At 38.0% G+C, this 19,656-nt stretch overlaps 1 protein-coding gene across 4 annotated transcripts in view; it reads right to left on the reverse strand.

The window, feature by feature from the left end:
* The window catches only part of SSH2 (slingshot protein phosphatase 2), a 240,628-nt gene that overhangs the window by 100,511 nt on the left and 120,461 nt on the right, over positions 1-19,656 (reverse strand). Inside the window, exon 1 of one of the 4 annotated variants that reach the window (XM_045773221.2) lies at positions 4,620-6,518. The exons of 2 other annotated variants lie outside the window; for them this stretch is intronic. In XM_045773221.2, the coding sequence (XP_045629177.2) occupies positions 4,620-4,747 (128 nt within the window). In that variant the 5' untranslated portion in view covers positions 4,748-6,518. Of the gene's footprint in view, positions 1-4,619; positions 6,535-19,656 lie in introns of those variants that run through there. One more of the 4 variants, XM_045773227.2, reaches the window with a different exon arrangement.

The following is a 19,656-nucleotide window of genomic DNA, read 5'->3' on the forward strand; positions in this document are numbered from 1 at the left end:
CTCTGATGCAAGCTGAAGTTCAGAAATGAGCACCTGTGAAGTCACTTGGATAACTACAGAGCAGACCTGAAAGAGTACTAGTACTGTTACTAATTAACACAAAAATTAAAACTATTTCCACCTTTCAGTTTCATAAAAAGTTATACTTTGGATAATCATCTGGATATGCTCCTGGTGCTAAGCTTGAGCTTTAGAAAGCCTTGATGTGAAGCTAGAAAATCAAACTCATATATGAAATCAAGTAATGAATACAAGTATTTTGGTCAAGGATAAAAAGTTCAAGGTAACCTGTTTAACAAATCAAGCAATGTCCCAAGCACTTAAATTCCAAGATTTCTGATCAGAGGTTTTCATAATGGGAACACTATTTTAATGGTAGCTTTTGCCAGCATTTTATCTAATAATTCTTGATCTTTCTCTGAACTTTGTAGGACACAAAAATAGCCACCTATTTGATAAGCTGCTGGGCATATACCAATACACTAGAAGGCCCCTTGCTTAGTGGCCATTTCTCAGGGATTGAATGTTGGCTCTCTAAAAACAACACAGCCTCCCATATTTTTCAGAAATTCTGATTTCTATTTTATTGAAAAGTATGTATAGACTCTTAAAGGGTATGGAACTTTTCATGGTTATTTGAGCAGTCTGATCTAAGACCCCTGAAATTTGATCACATGATGTTCTGGGCCGCTCACATATTTTTTTCTAGTAGAACTTAAATTTATGACAGTAACTATTCTTAGTTTCTGGAGTGACTTTAATCACTTCTTAATGTTCTTCATTGATACTTCAAAATTAACCCCATATTTGGTGAGTTTTATGTGATGACAAAGGGAGACCATACTCTAATAATGATGATATAATCTCCAATAAAATACAGTAATGCCCCAGCTATTCTCTAATTCCATCTATATATAACAGTTGAAAGTCCAGAAATTAGAATGAGCCTATGAAATCACCTAATAGATATCTAACCACTATACTCTAAAGGTCATGAACTTTCTCCACAGGAGAGCCCCCTAGGATCTCAGTCTACTACTCCAGACTTTTTACTCTAACATAGATCTCATAGGATTTGTTACTTGGTTTCTAAACCCACAGCAAATCTGAGGCCCCAAATGAGAATAAAATAAAAGTTCTTATGAGTGGGTTCTCAGCAGTGACAAGAGAACCATCCGGCTAAGAATAGTCAGGTGCCAAGGTTACCCCCTTCCCCAAATATACACTTAAATTTTTTTTTTGAGTCATTCTTCACTTAGGATCCTAAATCTTAATCTTTTAGTTGCTCCCACCAGTTGCTGCTATTTATATATCTGGCATGACAGGGATATGCTCACACCAGTTGAGCTTTACAGTATCAAGCCTTAGAAATAATACTTCCTTTTAGGAAAGAGATTAACTTTTTATAAGATCACATTACTTTGAGGATCTGATTTTAAAAATACATTTATCTGCACATTTTCATACGATCTCAAGGTGTTTACTGACTTTCTAAAGCCAATCCATAAAACTATGGGTGACCATGGACCTCAAATTAAGAACTTTTGCATTATGTACCCAAAATGCATGTTTTAACAAAATTTTTGGTTTTATTTTTATCAGAATGATCCCTAAATATTTTAAAATGATGATGAACTTGGTGACACTATACATGCAAAATAAAAATTATGGCTAACGTAATACTAATGAATACTTTTAGAAGAAGTGAAATTTGGATATTAAGTCTCTTATAGAAAACATAAGTGACAAAAGACAAAAATAAAAGAGAAATATTCTGCAAATTCTTTAAAAGATTGTCAACCTTAGCAAATCTTAGTGCAGCAAATATGGTTTTCACTGCTAAGTTGAAGACGTCAGCAGTTAAGGGCATTTCCTAAGATTAAGTCTCAAAAGTGACCTTGCAACTACTAAGAATATAATTTTTACAGTGGTTGAGAGCACCAGTGTAGGAAATAGATCTGGATTCTAAGGACAGTTTTGTCATTTATGGCCATAAGTAATTTCTTAACTTCTCTAAGTCTCAGTTTCATTGCCTGTAAATAAAAGAAATTGGTTCATGAAGTTGCTGTTATGATTAAATGAGACAATATACATTAAACTCCTAGCACAGTGACAAGAAGTCAACAAATGGAGCTATTAGTTTTTGTTTAATTTCAATTAACTAATTTTTTGTGCAGGGATTTACAGTTTGCAAAGTGTTACTAGCACATATGATATCTAATGATCCCCCTGGGGTAGGAACCTCATTTTACAGTGGAAGAAACTGAAGTCAAATGATTTACCCAAAAACAGTAATTAGTAGGAAAAGACATTTGGGCTTCATTTGATTATACTAGGAACTAAAATGCAAAATCCCCTTTCCCCCCAAAAGCTTAGAAGCTCTGACTTTTAAATTTTGTTTAATCTTTTTTAAAATTGCAGTTAAATATAATAACATAGGGCTCCTGGGTGGCACAGCGGTTAAGCAGCTGCCTTCGGCTCAGGGCGTGATCCCGGCGTTATGGGATCGAGTCCCACATCAGGCTCCTCCGCTATGAGCCTGCTTCTTCCTCTCCCACTCCCCCTGCTTGTGTTCCCTCTCTCGCTGGCTGTCTCTATCTCTGTCGAATAAATAAATAAAATCTTAAAAAAAAATATAATAACATAAACTTGCCATTTCAACCATTTTAAAGTAGCATTAAATATAGTCACATCATTGTGCTACCTTCACCATCATCCGTTCCCAGAACTTTTTCTTCTTTCTGAAATGAAACTCAATCTATTAAACACAAACTTCTCATTCCCACTCCCCCAACTCCTGGGGATTACTTGAGGTACCTCATATAAGTGGAATCACACAATATTTGTCCTTTGTCACTGGCTTATTTCACTTAGAATAATGTCTTCAAAATTCACCCAGGTTGTAGCATGTGTCAGAATCTCCTTCCTTTTTAAGGCCAAATAATACTCAGCTGTATTACAGACCACATTTTGTTGTATCCATTTATCTACTGATGGACAGGTGGGTTGCTCCCACTATGTTTTTTTTTTTTTAATTTTTAAAGTATTGTTAACAAAATTATTTTGAGATTGGTTATCTAGTTTCAGATTATTCCCTCCTTTCCTTCTTTTTTACTCCATTATTTTTATTTTTATTTAATTAATTAATTTTTAAAAGATTTTATTTATTTATTCGACAGAGATAGAGACAGCCAGCGAGAGAGGGAACACAAGCAGGGGGAGTGGGAGAGGAAGAAGCAGGCTCATAGCGGAGGAACCTGATGTGGGGCTCGATCCCATAACGCCGGGATCACGCCCTGGGCCGAAGGCAGACGCCTAACCATTGTGCCATCCAGGCGCCCCCCATTTTTTTTTTTTAAAGAAAAAATTCAAGTAAGTGATTGATTTAATTCTGTAGAGTTCACATTCACAGCAGGAAAACCACTTTTTTGTGTGTGGCTATTTTTTTGTAGGCGCTCCACCACGAATCAACACAAAGGAAAAAAACTGAAACTCTAATGAATTTAATTTGATTTGGTGGGAGAGTAAACCATTAATTATAATAAATTAGATGTAAGGTTATTTATAAATCACTTAACATGCTGATCTCGGGACCTTTAATAAGAGATAATGGAAAGTTTCTGTTGTTGGACATCAAAAAACATTTTTTAGGATTGACCCGGGAAGGAGACCGAAGCATTGCTTAAGTACCGGTAATCTGGGAAAACCTCAGTAACTGACTCTCCTGGAGCCACTCGGCAGTGAGTGCTAATACACTACAAAGACCAAACTGCTGCTACCTAAAGTAACCCTAAACCACTCCACTGGTTTAAGGATGCAGCTTGAGTAGATGCAGTTCCTCTACTTTGCTCTTTATAACCGTGAGGCGAGATTAACCACAAGCTTCAGCACACAGTTCTCAGAAATAGCTAAACCACAATGGAAGGGAAGGACAACTATAGAGACTTCAAAAACAGCTAAGATTTAAGGATGCGTTGAATCTTGCACTTTCGTGAATGAAGGTGTGCAAGCCGACTTGTACTACTACAGGGGAAGACTAAAAGTAAAACAGCCAAACGACCGAAATCCAATTTTCTGAAATAATTCCAGACTACAACCAGCGGGAACGAAGAATGGACAGCCTTCCTTTGTGTTAACGGCGTGCAACAGAAACGTACAGTCACACGCAAACTTATCTCGAACAACGACAAAAACCCCCCAAACAACAAACACAGGAGCTTGATCAACAGCAGGACCCGCAAGGGAGTCCAAGCGTTTCCGGGTGGCGCTTCAGGAGCTACAGACCGCCCTCCACCCCTAGAGTCTCCCGCTTGGCTGTCACTGGGTCACCAGAGACAACTTCCCAGGGACGACTGCACTTTCATAGTCCCTCAAAGTTTACCAGAAATCCTCACAAATGGTTCTTCAATCCGCCCAACCCCCAGGGACACGGTCCGCCTCCAAGAATTACCCCACACCTCCACCCCGCTATACGCCCGGACACCTCGAAACCTCCAAGCCCGCAGGATGCGATTTCGCCCTTGCTTGCTTGCTTGCTCCCAGGGCTCTGGGGAAGGCGGAGGCTGAAAAGCAAACTTTCCCAGCTTTCGCGGAGGGGGGAGGGCGCGCGGCGCACTCACAGCTGGTTGATGGCATTCTGCGAGATGACCGCGTTGGCGGAGAAGTAAGGGATCATGTCGGGGCCACCGAGGCTGCAGGTGCAGGCGGGGGACGCCTTCCTCTCGCGGGCCAAAGTGCTCAGGGTCATGGGGCCAGCTCAAGGCGCACAGCTCCGCATCCTGGCCCCCGCCCGGCTCCGGCACGAGGCGTTCGCGTTGGGCTCCGTCGGGCCAGAGGCGCGGGCAGCCCGGGCTCCCCGCGTCCAAACTGGGCCCTCCGGGTCGCGCGGAGGCAGTCGCCGCAGCCCTAGGGCTCGGCTGTGGAGTCCCGGCGGCTGGGCGCCGCCAGCTGCCTGCCCCAACCCGCGTCCGGGGCGGGGCGCTGCGGTAGGGCCGGCCCAGAGGGCGGGGAGAGTCGGAAGAGCCGAAAGGGTCTACCCTTTGGGCGCTCCGCCCCTGAGCTCGTGGCACCCACCGGATACCGCCGCGTACATCTTCGTCTGTGGGGAAGGAGCGGCACCAAGGCGTCGCGGCTCGCGTTAAGGAGTGAAGCGAGCCTGGGGTGGGCAAGGAAGGCTAGCGTTTCTTTGGGAATGTTTCCATAGAAAGGTCCTGCTTGAACGACTCTACACATTGAACCCGAAACCCCATTTTTTCAAATGCTCTTAAAACTTTGAAGGCCGTTCATTCACAAATGCAATGAATACTTATCAACGATTTTCTATGTACTAAGGGCTAGAGTTTCTGTTTTATTTTGTGTTTTAAGAGAGACGGAGGAGAGAGAGAGGTGTTAAGGGAAGAGGGAAAGAGAGAGAATCCCAAGCAGGCTCCAACCGAAGTGGGGAGCCGGATGCAGGGCTCATTTCACGACCCTGAGATCATGACCTGATCCGAAATCAAGAGTGGGAGGCTTAACCCAATGAGCTACCGAGGGGCCCTTGGATTTTGGGTTTTGTTTTGTTTTTTTTTTGAAGCAAAACAGCTTAAGTTATGATGGGGAAAAACCCTATTTGCATTGTCCATAATATCTGCTAACCTTTGTAAATAAATTTATAGAGGGTTTTCCTAACGATTCTCCAAACCAAGGATTCACAGCCTTAGCTGCACATATGAATCACCTGTGGGTATTTTAAACACCCCAATGCCTGGCTGCACCCTAGACCAATCAAATCAGAATCTCTTGAGGTTGAGATCTTAGACACCAATATTTTTCAAGTCTCCCTGGGTGATTGCAATGTACAGCCATGGTTGATAACTATTGTGCCAAATGATCTAAAAGAGGGAGACAAGTTAGAGAGTATATCCTCACTTTACAGGTGTAGAAATAAATATTCAGGGTCTAGCCAGATGACCTCTTTTGTAAGTGACATCACTTAGATATGAACCCCAGTTTTATGACTTCTGTTTTAGGTGGGGCTTTTCCTACCAAACCCTAAACCCTGATGCCTTCATGAGTGTAAGCTTCATCATGTTCCTAACAACTCACTGAGTAATGCCTTCACCTGACCAGGAACTAGCTCTTCATAAAATGAAAATATCTTCTCTCTCTCTCCTGCATGCTATATAGTGGTTTACAAAAGGGGCTGGGCTGGTGCAGGCACTCAGTAAAAGTTAGTTTCCTCATCTCTTGCCCTTCCAGTCTCATCAGAAGAAATATTTTCAGGCATGTGCATGTTATGCTTTTCTGAATACCTGACTAAATTATATATCAATAAAACTATCTTTGGACTTAGAGCCAGAATTAGTAATAATTTTTAAAAATGACTTCACTATCAGGGCGCCTCAGTGGCTCAGTCCTTAAGCGTCTGCCTTCCGCCCAAGGTGTGATCCCAGGTTCCCTCTCTCGCTGGCTGTCTCTCTCTGTCAAATAAATAAATAAGCAAATAAAATCTTTTAAAAAAATGACTTTACTATCCTATTATAAGACAAAAGAGACTAAAATTAGAAACAAGTCACTTAAAGACTCAACATATGCTAGAATCAAGAAGAAAAAGTCTTTGTTTTATATAATTTTTCAGATCTCTTTTGCTATTAGGAAATTTGGCAATTTTCTAAATACTAGTAATGAAATAATCAATCTAAATTATACATTTTTATGCCTAAACCAGAAACTCTTGTTAGTTTATCCTTCCATAAAACTTAAAGTTGTTGCCAAGGCACTGAGGGATTTGAAATATTGCAAACTCATGCTGGAAATAGGGATCTAAGTTTCCTACAGATCTGGTAATAGGAAAGAACCAGTTGGCAAGTGAAGAGTTAATGAAAGGTCTGGAGTCCACTGCATCATCATCTTCATCCATCTCTAGTAAGGAAAATGTTTGAAAGATTTATTCAGCCTGTGTCAGCAGGCACCCAAATGGCAGTGTAAGAAAAAATCTGCTGATACACCCCAAAATAAATTGCTTTAAATATCTGGCAAACTTGCCAGTTTGAAACTTCTTCCAGGCTGTAATTTATTACAGCCTCCTGGCAGTGATCAAAAAAAGGCAGCAGGCTGTTTAGAAGAGCACTGTTAAGGTGAGTCCAGTTCCTTTCATGACAGCAGAGATGGGATTTTACTGAAGTCAGTACTCAATGATGACGTTTACAAAAAAGATGGAATGGTAATCATCTGTATCTGTCTGAAAAAGAAGTCAGTAGGAAATGTATCTTACTCAATTCACACTTAATATCTCTGGCATTTAAAAAACACTAAAAATAAGGATTTCATAAATATGTATATTTGTCTTGTATAGATAGGTTCCTATAGTGACACCCCAGAAGTGCATAGTCCTTTGTTTCCCCTTAAAAGACCTCTGCCAGTGCCTCTTCAGCGGAGTCTATTTTAACACCCCCATCCAGGCCTTTTCAAAAGCTTTCAAAGTTAAATTCTTGCTTTGAACTGTAAGATAGGAAATTGGGAAAGTGCTAGAACGTGCCTCATAATTTTTTTTTAAGAAAAAACCTAAATCGTCTTTGCAAACTGGGGTACCTTTAAGGGAATAGTTCTTTCTGCTACTGTCTTAAAAAGTTGAACAAATTCCCTTTCTTTTCACAATCTGCAGTGTCAAAATGTCAATCAATTTAGTTTCAGCTCAATTTAATCCTTTACTCTCCACTGTCAGGAAACAAGGCTCTAGGGAGCAAGCTTTCTGTACCCAAGCATCTAGGAATTCAAAAATGATTCCAAATTAGACTGAGCAACATGAAATAAACTAAGCTACTTTTCTACTCCACATGAAGTCAGAATGGGCTTTAAAAAATCTGCACAAAGGCCCCGAAGAAAAATTGCTGCATTTCTTCATACTCTTGCTTGAATTAGAAAATTTAAAATATATTTTGTCATGTCATTTGCTGACCACTTCAAGACTCAGAAATATGAATATTTTAAAATGTTATTTTGGCTCTTGACAGCATTAGCTATGACCAAATTAAGTTTTTATAGAATTATATGTTAAAAGCATTAGATGCTTTTAATAGATGTCCCTTGTATGCATAAGGTGCTTGCTTCTGTTACTATGTCTTCATGTGTCTCTCCTTAAGGTGTAAACACTGTAAAACTAGAGACTTACTTGCTGACCAATTGGTATTCTAGGATAGACAGGAAAGTGCCCTTAAATGTGAATGAAGGATGTGGGCATGTTTTTGGTGCTGTAACAAAATTTCAACTGGGGTGGATCACTTGAATGGAAGGTAGCTAATGAGCTAAAAAGTGATAGTGTTAAAGTGCCAAAAGCAGTAGACTAGAAACCAGAGGACCTAAGCTCTAGTTCTAACATGGCCATTTAATAAACCAAGATTTTGGCTAAGTCATTGATTTTCATCTGTAAAATGGGATAATAAAACACCACGGAAAGGTCCCCAAATCTATTTTTGTTAGAGCTGGGAACCTTAGGAAAGGAATTTCATTCAACCTAGAAATCCTGAAAAATGCATTTAATCTACTTAATATAAATAGTCATGTAGTTCAAAACAGTAGAGCCCAGCAGTTAAAAATCCTAACCTTGGTTTATATAGAAAATAGAATATTACTCAGCCATAAAAAAGAATGAACGCTTGCCATTTGCAACAACATGGATGGACCGAGAGGGTATAATGTGGAGTGAAATCAGTCAGAGAGAGACAAATATCAATGGTTTCACCCACCTGTGGAAGTTACAAACAAAACAAATGAACAAAGAAAAAAAAGAGACAAACAAAAAACTGGACTCTTAAATACAGAGAACTGGTGGTTGCCAGAAGGGAGGTGGGGGTGGGTGGGTGAAATAGATAAAGAAGATTAACAGTACACTTATCTTAATGAACACTGAGAAATGTATAGAATGGTTGAAATATTATACTGTATACCTGAAACTAATATAGAGCTGTATGTTAATTATACTTGAAAAAAAATCCTAGCCTTGGAATTGTTAGGCTGGGTTTGAATCCTAGTGTCACCATTAGCTATGAACTTTGGATAGTTACTTAATCTGTGGCTCAGTATTAGTACCTAATTTATGAAGTTACTGTGAGGATTAAGTTAATAAACGTAAAGTACTTGAAAGAGTGTATGGCACAAAAATCTACACTTGGGACTTAATGGCTCTGTAAGTTTAAAAGAGTTAAGAGAAAGGTTGGGCAGATTGCCCTTCAGAAATAAAATCAGAGAATTGGAGTCTCCAAAGAAGCATCTTAGATAAGAGTGCATGGCTCTAATCAATCTATCTATCTATCTATCTATCTATCTATCTATCTATCTACCTACCTACCTACCTACCTACCTACATACCTATCTATAAGATTTTGGTATTTTAAGTAATCTCTACACCCAATGTGGGGCTTGAACTCACAATCCCAAGATCAAGAGTCATATGCTCTTACCAACTGAGCCAGCCAGGTGCCCCTAAATCTTTTAATTTTATTTGTTTTTCTAACTCCTTTGTTCATCTTGTCTTTTGACTGTTTCTCTGAGATAAAAACTCTTAATAGGGAAAAAAAAACTAAGTGCCTTTCTTCAGGTCATTAAGAAAGCTGAGTGTATGTTTGTGTGTATGCTGGGGGTGGGCAGGGGCCTCTACAGTCTGTCTGGCAACCTTGAGGTAAAGTTGACTATACATTTTAATTCATTCATTGAAGAAGTTAAGATGTTGACTAGAAATAATCCTCTATGCCCTTTCTACCGGTCTGAAGAATAGCTAAAGCAGGCAACATTAAAATGTCAATGAGTCTGATATCAGAAGTTCTAGATTCTGGTTACTTTATCCACGAGCAAACTTGAATCTGTTCCAGCCTCAGTTTCTTTAACCTTAAAGTGGGGATGGTAATGTCTACCTCACAGTTTTACATAAATGCTTTATGAACAAGACAGCATGAAATTCTCATTATTACCATTCATAAATTGGCCAATCAGCTTCCAGTAACAGAAAGCTAGATGTATTTGTTTGTATTTGGGGTGAGAAGTTGATGAACGGAAATTAAAATACATACAAACTTCCCCAATACTACCCCATTTCATCCAGGAAGTGTTCACCATTATTGTTTGCCATGTGGTTAATTACACTAACTTAATATTGCATTTTGTAGTAATGTGAGATCTGCAGTATTTACTGAATTTTTGTACTTACAAGCTTTTATTTATGATTATTATTAAAGATTTTATTTATTTATTTGAGAGAGAGAAGACAGCAAGAGAGCACAAGCAGGGGGAGCGGCAGAGGGAGAGGGAGAAGCAGGCTCCCTGATGAGCAGGAAGCCTGACACAGGGCTCGATCCAAGGACCCTGGGATCATGACCTAAGCCAAGGCACATGCTTAACCAACTGAGCCACCCAGGAGCCCCTGTATTCACAAGGTTTTAAATAATAGTATTAACTTATATAATATTTTAGGGGCGCCTGGGTGGCTCAGCCGTTAAGCGGCTGCCTTCAGCTCAGGTCATGATCCCGGAGTCCTGGAACAGAGCCCCAAATCGGACTCCCTGCTCGGCGGGAAGCCTGCTTCTTCCTCTCACACTCCCCTTGCTTGTGTTCCTTCTCTCGCTGTCTCTCTCTCTGTCAAATAAATAAATAAAATCTTAAAAAAAAAATACCTAGTCATAAGAAAATATGATTATATCTGTCAGAAGGCCTATTTGTATTTTTATGTTTTCTCCAAGGGCATGATCTACAGAAATAAATAGTAAATTAATCCCCTGAGTGTCAAAAGAGAGAAAACCAACACTTTAAAGAGTTACAAAACAAAAAGCCTGTTACCTGGAGTAGCACAACATTCTGTCTGCTGTTAATCTGTAAAAGGTTAGGATAAAACTCTCAAGATAATACATCCAAGTTCCTAACTTGTTGCCCAGACAGCACCAAGAGGGTGTCTCACTACACTCGGTCAAAGGCACTCTTCATATAATACAATATACCAAACTCTGTAAACAAAGGCTCTTAAGAGCAATCATTTTGCAATCACCATGTGGCTAATAGTTTTACTTAAAAGAGTATCAGACAATAGTTTTAAACACTGGATAGGACAATGTCACTGAACCCTTCTAGTCCTTTCCTTGGAACTTTCCACCGTAAGAGCAATGGGGAATACTGAAAAGATTTGCATTATCAACTCCATGAGAGGCAATCTCTAAGGCATTCATCCCCCATGGTCTTAACCACCATATGCTCCAATAGGAAGAGATGCTGAAATGCTGCTTTCTTCAGGTTACAAAAGCCCTACATGCTATTGTTTAGTAAAAATAATAGGCATTTATAGATCACTTTTCACATCCAACACACCTTATAAAACATTTAACCATTTAATAATCCCCATTCTATCTCTTTAAACATTTCATTTATTTATTTTAAAATTATTTTAACATTTTATTTTTTAAAACTAGTTCAAAAAAAATAAAAGTAATACATGCTGAAACTTTTTCCCCCAGTTTTTAAAAATTTTTATTTATTTTTACTCTTTGAAAAAGTAATATGTGATTATGGTATTTTTTTCCCCCAGTATTCAGAAAGGTAAAAAGTCAGTCTTCTCATCCCCATCATCCTACTCCCAGGGATGATTGTTAATGTTTCCAGAAATTTTCCTTGTGTATGTAAACATTAATATATTGTAGCTGTCTCTTAAAAACACACACACACATAAGCATAGAATTATATTATATACATTATACATATTATTCTGCTTCTTGCTTTTCCCTCCACTTATCACTATATCTTAGACATTTTCCTATGGTTATATAGATTTGCCTCACTCTTTTAAAGGAGTGCATAGTTCTATTTTACAATTATATGTAATTTATTTAAACAGTCCTCTACTGTTGGACATTTAAGATGTTTACAGTCTTAACCATTACATACAATGTCATTATGAACATACTTTCATGAAATCTTTATGCATACATGTGAATATATTTCTTGGATTTATACCTAGAGGTGGAATTGGCAGTTAGTTAAAATATTTTAAACATCTTAGGAATTGTTAGGTATGATTAAATTGCCCTCCTAAAAGGTTTAGTTTTTTATTTTCCCATGGAATTTTAGTGCCTCCTATCCTGTGATCTATTAAATTAATGCAGGGCCCAAGATCCTCTTCTACATCTCATCTCTTACATACTACATAAAAAAAAAATGTATGTATGTATATATATATCTGACACATGCTTATAGAAACTAGAAAAATAGACTTAAAGAAAAGTGAAAAACTATATTACATACACTGATTTCAAAGAATTACTTAGACTAACAAAATACCTGTAATACTTAAACTACCTTGAAGATGATATAATTTTACATTCAGAAGATGTTTTAGGATCCTGTTTGATGCTAATGCTCTAGAACATACTATAGGTAAACAAGCCAAATGTGGCTTTCAGTGTCCTGGAATGGGGAGAGACAAGAGATAGAAAAATAGAAAGTTAATTTGGGAGTAACAAAAAAATGGAGGCTAGAGGAATTGAGAAGGTCTTGAACATAAAAACAATAACTGACATTTGTTGAGCTGACATTCGTGGTGCACCAGATCCTGTATGAAGAGTTTACATTCAGTATCTCACTTAATTCTTACAAACAACTCTATGATTCTATTTTTATCTTTATGAGGCTCAGAGAGGTGGAAAAATTTGTTTAAGGTTATGTCGCAGTATTTCAGCCCCAGCCAGTTATTCTGGCTCCAGAACTGTTTCCTTAACCAGTACTCTACACTGTCTCTATGATGACGGAGGCTCAGTATGGAACAGGTTAAGTCTGAAAAGTTCTATTGCCAACAGGAAGAACTCCCGAAGACCTTACTTACCTTACTGCACTTGGTATTTTCTCCTCTATTTGATCCTACCTATGCCTAGCAGGTCCTGACAGTAAGAGGGACCTAACCCAGTACTAAATATAGCAGTTAAGATCTTCTGGCTGTTGTATACCATCCTCTTGCTACCAAATCCTTTAGAACTCTGCATTTCAAGCTAATGTTCATCACATTTTCCAAGGCATTTATATCTATAGGTTTTTGTTTGTTTCCCTAGTTTCTTTACACAGCAGCCTATGTGAAGGAAGCATTTTTTTTTTTAAGATTTTATTTATTTATTTGACAGAGAGACAGCCAGCGAGAGAGGGAACACAAGCAGGGGGAGTGGGAGAGGAAGAAGCAGGCTCCCAGCAGAGCAAGGAGCCCGATGCGGGGCTCGATCCCAGGACTCTGGGATCACGCCCTGAGCCGAAGACAGACGCTTAACGACTGAGCCACCCAGGTGCCCCATGAAGGAAGCATTTAATGTATTTGTGGATAATGATGGCATCATCATCTTATTTGATGTTTGAAATAAACCTACTAGCTAGGCAGGTAAAGAAAAAGATGAATCAGACTAATAATCTAGGTGATAAGAAGCTTAGACTCTAGGTGCCGATGTGTCTAATTCATCCTATATATTGTTGATAGACTGACTGAATTCATTGGACTAATTTTGAATACCTGTATGCCAGGCACTTTTTACGATACTATCAAAATGACTAAGAGTTAAATACTTTTATAATAATTCCTTACTCAGAATCCCCAAATAGTTCCTTATACCCTTTCAGAACAAGTCCAAACTTTCACTTCTAGCCTTCAGATCCTCTGTAATTTAAATCCTGCCATAATCCAGTCCTTATGGCATATTACCCTCAATTCCATTCCTTCTCCAACACAATCAGTGTAACTATTTTTTTTACCCATTCTCCCAAAACAGATCTTTGCTATAATTATGGGGTTTTTATACTGTCCTCCTGTATCCGAGTCACATTCTCCTCTCTGTTCAAGTTGTTCCCTCTCTGAGACCGCTTTTTTTAAAAAAAGATTTTATTTATTTATTGGACAGAGAGAGACGCAGCTCGAGAGGGAACACCAGCAGGGGTAGTGGGAGAAGCACGCTTCCCGCTGAGCAGGGAGCCCGATGCGGGGCTCGATCCCAGGACCCTGGGATCATGACCTGAGCCGAAGGCAGACACTTAATGACTGAGCCACCCAGGCACCCCTCTGAGACCACTTTTATCTAGCCTTTCAAGTTATCCATGTAGAACACATTTCTCAAGGCCTTGTTTCAATTCTCAGGTCTTTCAATAATTAGAAACTCTACAGTGTTTTCACACTCATCCTCACTTGATTCTCATCACAATCTTGTGTATAGGTAAGCAGAGCTAGCTGGGATTATCAGCTTCATTTTACAAATGAGGAACCTGAGGCTCAGAAATTAAGGGACCTGCCCAAGTTTATACAGCAAACGTCAGAGCTAGGATATGGACTTAGGTCTTCTGATTAAGTCCAATGATCAATTCTTTGTTTATAGTATGCTATGACACTTTCCTGATTCCTTTAGAGTTTATAATCTATATTATTATTCAAGGTTTTACTCTCTATTTTATGCTGTATAATTTATCTTTTGGTAGGAGCAAATCAGACACAGTAACTCTCTTTTGTGGACTTCACAGAGCCTAGCACAGTGCTGGGCAAGTCTTAAGCATTAAATATATTTGGTTGATCCCTTACACTGCACCCCAATACACTTTTCTTAGGACTCTAGATAAATATTTACTGAAGGAATCAATACATTGGTGATCTCTCTCACAGCTGGCATAAGGAGTGGCCCCAAAGACTCTTTTTCACTGCCTCGTTTTTCTCCTGCTCTCTCTTTCTTGATAGATAGAGGCCTCCTTCACACAGAGAATCCAGCAGAGGGCCTGGAATACAACCCTGTTAGGTAAGGGCTTTATTTTTATTTTCAAGCCTGTCCTAGACTTTCGGGAGCCAAAAGTTCAGATCGCAGCAGGACTGATTGAGCCCTTTCACAAGCAATGTAGTACTATGCAGTTTGTTTAGCCTGGTCAAGTTTCTCGGCCCTGGCTGGGCAGCATCATTATCTCTTCGAGCTTCCAGGTAACGGCTTCCCTGGCCATATTTCACTTTCCATACCTTTCTTTTCTAAAATCAGAGGAACATGCAAAATCACATACTTACACAATTATACACATTTCAACAAGCATGTCAAATACCTTCAAGGAATTTAAGTACAATACAGGAAGTTCTTCTCTCTGGGTTAGGCAAAACCAAGAAGTACGCAAAAGTTATACTCCTTAATACGTAGGAGAAAGCGGGTATTTTGTATCATTCTTTAGCTAGTGCATTAACTGAGCAACGATATGGTGTTGTCAGATTCTATTTAACCCACCTCAGCTGGAAGGCCAACTAGACAATGGATCCTAAGCGAAGTGAAAAATTCTTTTGCCAAGAGAAAAGAAAATTAAGTAGCAAATATTTTAATTTTTAATTGTGAAATATCTCAAACATACAGCAAAGAACAGAGAGGATAACAAACAGCCAGATACTCAATCGACAGTACTATCACATTCTAACATTTTACTCTTCAGATTTTAAGAAATAAAACATCACAACTGAAGCCTTCTGTGAACTTCTCTATGAGCCCTTTCACCCCTGTCTGTACCCGTACCTACTCTTCCTAAATTTGGTGTTCATCTTTCCATTCATGTTTTTATATTATGCATATGGCATATTTTTAACGTAAAATTCATTCAGAAGTTGTAGCTTGTAAAGCCTTGAACTTTTAAAATATTTTTTACATATTCTACATAAAATAGATATAAAATAAATAAAACATTTTTCCTGCTTAAAACTTCTAGTCCAGGGTGGATAGGTGAGTAGATATGTGATAAAGTCAAGAGAGCAAAATGTTAATTGTGAATCCAGGAAGGGTGTGTATTTGGGTGTTTACTGTACTGTCTGCATGTTTACTTTTTTAAATAATAAAATGTTGGAAAAATAAAACAGGGGCGCCTAGGTGATAAAGTGGGTAAAGCCTCTGACTCTTGGTTTCAGCCCAGGTCTTGATCTCAGGGTCGTGAGATTGAGCCCGGCGTGGGGCTCCACTCAGTGCCATCTGCTTGAGATTATCTCTCTCTCTCCCTCTGCCCCAACCCCAGCTTAAGCACGACGCGTGCACGCTCTCTCTCAAATAAATAAATAAACAAATCTTAAAAAAAAAACAAATAAAACAAAAACCTCTAGTTCCTATTTTGTCTAAATATCTCAGAGAGGAATAATATCAACTGGTTTCAGATACTTAAGAACCTGGTATACTTATAGAAAACAATAATTAGGCTTGATAGTCTAATTACTGTTTAAGCTCTTGCTTCATGGTATCTAACAAATAAAAAGAGAAAAGACCAGTGCCTTTAAGATTTATCTTCAAATAGTCACTTCCTATAAAGTAGTTATTTCAGCTTTGACTTTTCCGTCCTTTTCTGGGGGGTTCATGAAACAATTTGAAATGATTTTATAATCCCCTTCTCATCAGGGTTTAAACCCAGAGCTGGTTGATAAGCATCCCTAATAAAATGAGTATATTAAATAATGAGAAGAGGAATACTTTCAAAAGTTTGTTTTAAAGATTTTATTTGAGAGAGAGAGAGAGAGGGAATATCAGCATGGGGAGAGGCAGAGGGAGAGGGAGAAGCAGAATCTCTGCTGAGCACAACCCCTTTGCAATGCATGACTGGATCCCAGGACCTTGAGATCGTGAGCTGAGCTGAAGTCAGCTGCTTAACCGACTGAGCTCCCCAGGTGCCCCTAAAAGTTTTTAAAAGGTTTTTGTAGTTCCCCTTATAAACCTTCTAAATGAACTCTTATTTTAGGAAAATGCTCTGTTACAAACTGACCATGAGAAGAAATACAAGAGATTCACTAATGCTAAAAATACCTCTGTGATAAAATATTTATGTAGCAGTACTTTGCCTACTTGAGGTATTTTCATACTTCTATATTATTTATGCCTCATAATAAGCATGCTATTTTTTTTAAGTGAGAGAAAACTGCATCTCAAAGAATGAATCTAAGGTCATGCAACCAATACAAGCATACATCTTCTAACTCCCATACCAGTGCTCTTTCCACATAATTGAGAAAACAATGGAATATACATCTTTTGGTTTTAGTTTTTTAAAATGACTACATTACCAGAAATTACATTATTTTTATTTGTTTGTAAGGTACTTCACTTTAAGTGGTCTAACTTAAAATAGTAATTACTCCTTGAGGCTGTTTTCATAATTTTATAGGTAAAATAATAGAAACAGAGAAAAATAAACTTGAATGTGGACTGTTCCAATTGCAGAATACTGCCTTTCAAAAGGAAGGTCTTCAAGGAAAAGGGTTATGTTGAGTTAAAAATAGCAATTCAATTTTGAGAAATGAGAGATACTACTGCCTTAACCCAACTTCTAACAAAAAATGTTAAAGAAAAATTACTTATTAAAATTAATCATTTAGGTTAAAATTAAATTTAAAAATATGTTCAAGCTGATTTTTTAAAATTGAGCAAACAGGAAGATATAATAAGTGGCTGTTAAAAATAAAGTCCTTAGTGAAATTTATTGATTGTTGAAAACCACTTACAATTATAGTCCTTTTTATGTCATAGAAAATAAATTCGGGCCTTTGAGTGAGAGGCTGGTGACAGATTTAGCTAACACTGAATGAATTACAATTAAAGAAAGTTATTTTCTTCTTATATTATTACCAGGAGTAATTTATTCTAGATATTACTGGAACAGAGGTGGATGATTAAACAGTCAGTTAAACTATAACAAAAAACACTGCTCCCCAACTCTCCATTCAGAAACTCTTTATAGTTGAATGGAATCGAAAGTGGCACCTAAATCCACATTTAAAACATAATTCCTGTAAGAAGAAATCCCATCACTAAAAAAAGAACAAAAGCACACAAACACCCACCTTTGTGGGCTGTTAAGCTTCATCTGCTTTGTAAAATGCAATCTCTGCTTAAAGGCAACTTAATTCTCCACAGCCACCCAATCCCCAAAGCCCCATACTGATATTGGGACTATATTGGGTGATATTGCCTGAATGATGGATGTGTCCTACCAAACATTAAGTTCACGTTTTGTTCTGCACCCCCAAAACATAAAACATGAGACATGTTTTGCCCCAGGGACCCTTTCTTAAAAAAATCTCAGAAGAAAGATAGCTTGAATCAGTCAAACTAAAGCATTAACTACAGAAGAATGGCTTGCTTACATTTTCACATAGACATAGTGGTAAGTACTGAAATGGTAAGTGCTAATACTCTAGAGAAAAACCCTGCAATAATAAAAACAGAACACTAGGAGACAGAATAGTAAAGTTCTATACTGAATCTCTACAACAGGGCTTTCAAAGTCCCTTCAAATATTAGTTCATATTTCGACATATACTATAATTACTGTTCATATTTTACCAAAGGATAAACAGAGCCATACCAAAATATGAATACCAACTCTGCCAGGCACCATATTAATGCTTGGTATTCAAAGAAGTATGAGAATATATAATTATATGGTAAAGAGTTCACCGTAAAGCAGAGGAGACAGATGAGATATATGAAAAACTGGCCCTCAATTCACCGAAGTACCCAATCTTCTCCCTGAATGGTGTGCTCTTTACTGGTCTGTATTTGAAAAGTTTATTCCTCCCCTCCTTTCATCACCACCCAAAGCTGTCGGTCAATGCTTTATTTAAGACCCCTTCTATAAAGGTTATAATGGTTCTTAGTAACAGTGAATAACATTTATTGAACATTCACTATGTGCTAAGCATTATGCCAAACTATTTAAATGAATTATATCTCATTTCATTATCACAGCGATCTGTGAGAATTGCTAATCAGCTTCTACTTTTAAAGGACTTGAGGGATTGATAGTCTCATTGTCTCTGAAAAGCACGCTGTCATAGTAGCAGATATGCTCCTGCCTAACAAGCTACTCCTCTCTAGTGATGCCCATTCATGTCTACTTTCACCAGTTAAGCTGCATGCTTATCAAGAATCTCTGTGCTTGTGGGGCGCCTGGGTGGCGTGGTCGGTTAAGTGTCCAGCTCCTGGTTTCGGCTCAGGTCATGATCTCATGGGTTGTGAGACTGAGACCCATGTTGGGCTCTGTGCTTAGCAGGGAGTTTGTTTGAGATTATCTTCCTCTGCCCCTCCCCCCACCACTTTCTCTCTCTCTCTCAAATAAATAAAACTTAAAAAAAAAGAATAAAAAAATATTATTATAAAAAAATTAAAAAATAAAAAAAATAAAAAATAAAAAAACAGGAAAAAAATAAAAAAAGAATCTGTGTGTTTGTTTTAAAAGCTTTGGTGCCCATTGCATTTCTTATCATAATTGTATAATGTAATTAAGTATTATATAAACCAATTACATATGAGTACAAAAGTAAAAAGTTGTTATTTCTAGAAATATGAACTCAAATGTTTTTGAAAAACCTAAATAAAGGCTAGTTACTGTAAAAACTGCTGTTTAATTAGGTATGGCTAAGAGGGCTGTAAAAGACTGAAGGAAAATTCTAAATTTCTAGTAAGATTCTGTACTCAACTCTCTTCACAATTATCATATAAGTTCTCACTCTAAAGAAATCAAAACAGGAAACTAAAGACAATGCTTTCATGATAGGTTGGATTATACAAGAAAAACTAGAGATCAGAGTATCAGAAAACCAGGACAATCCACATCTCATCTAATTCTAAAATCCAGATTCTTAACCAATACTCAAAAAGTGTTCAAAGTTTACAGGATAGG

Source organism: Ursus americanus, chromosome 23 (genome assembly GCF_024610735.1).
Source record: "Ursus americanus isolate L20-20 chromosome 23, mUrsAme1.1.p, whole genome shotgun sequence".
Lineage (NCBI taxonomy): Eukaryota > Metazoa > Chordata > Mammalia > Carnivora > Ursidae > Ursus > Ursus americanus.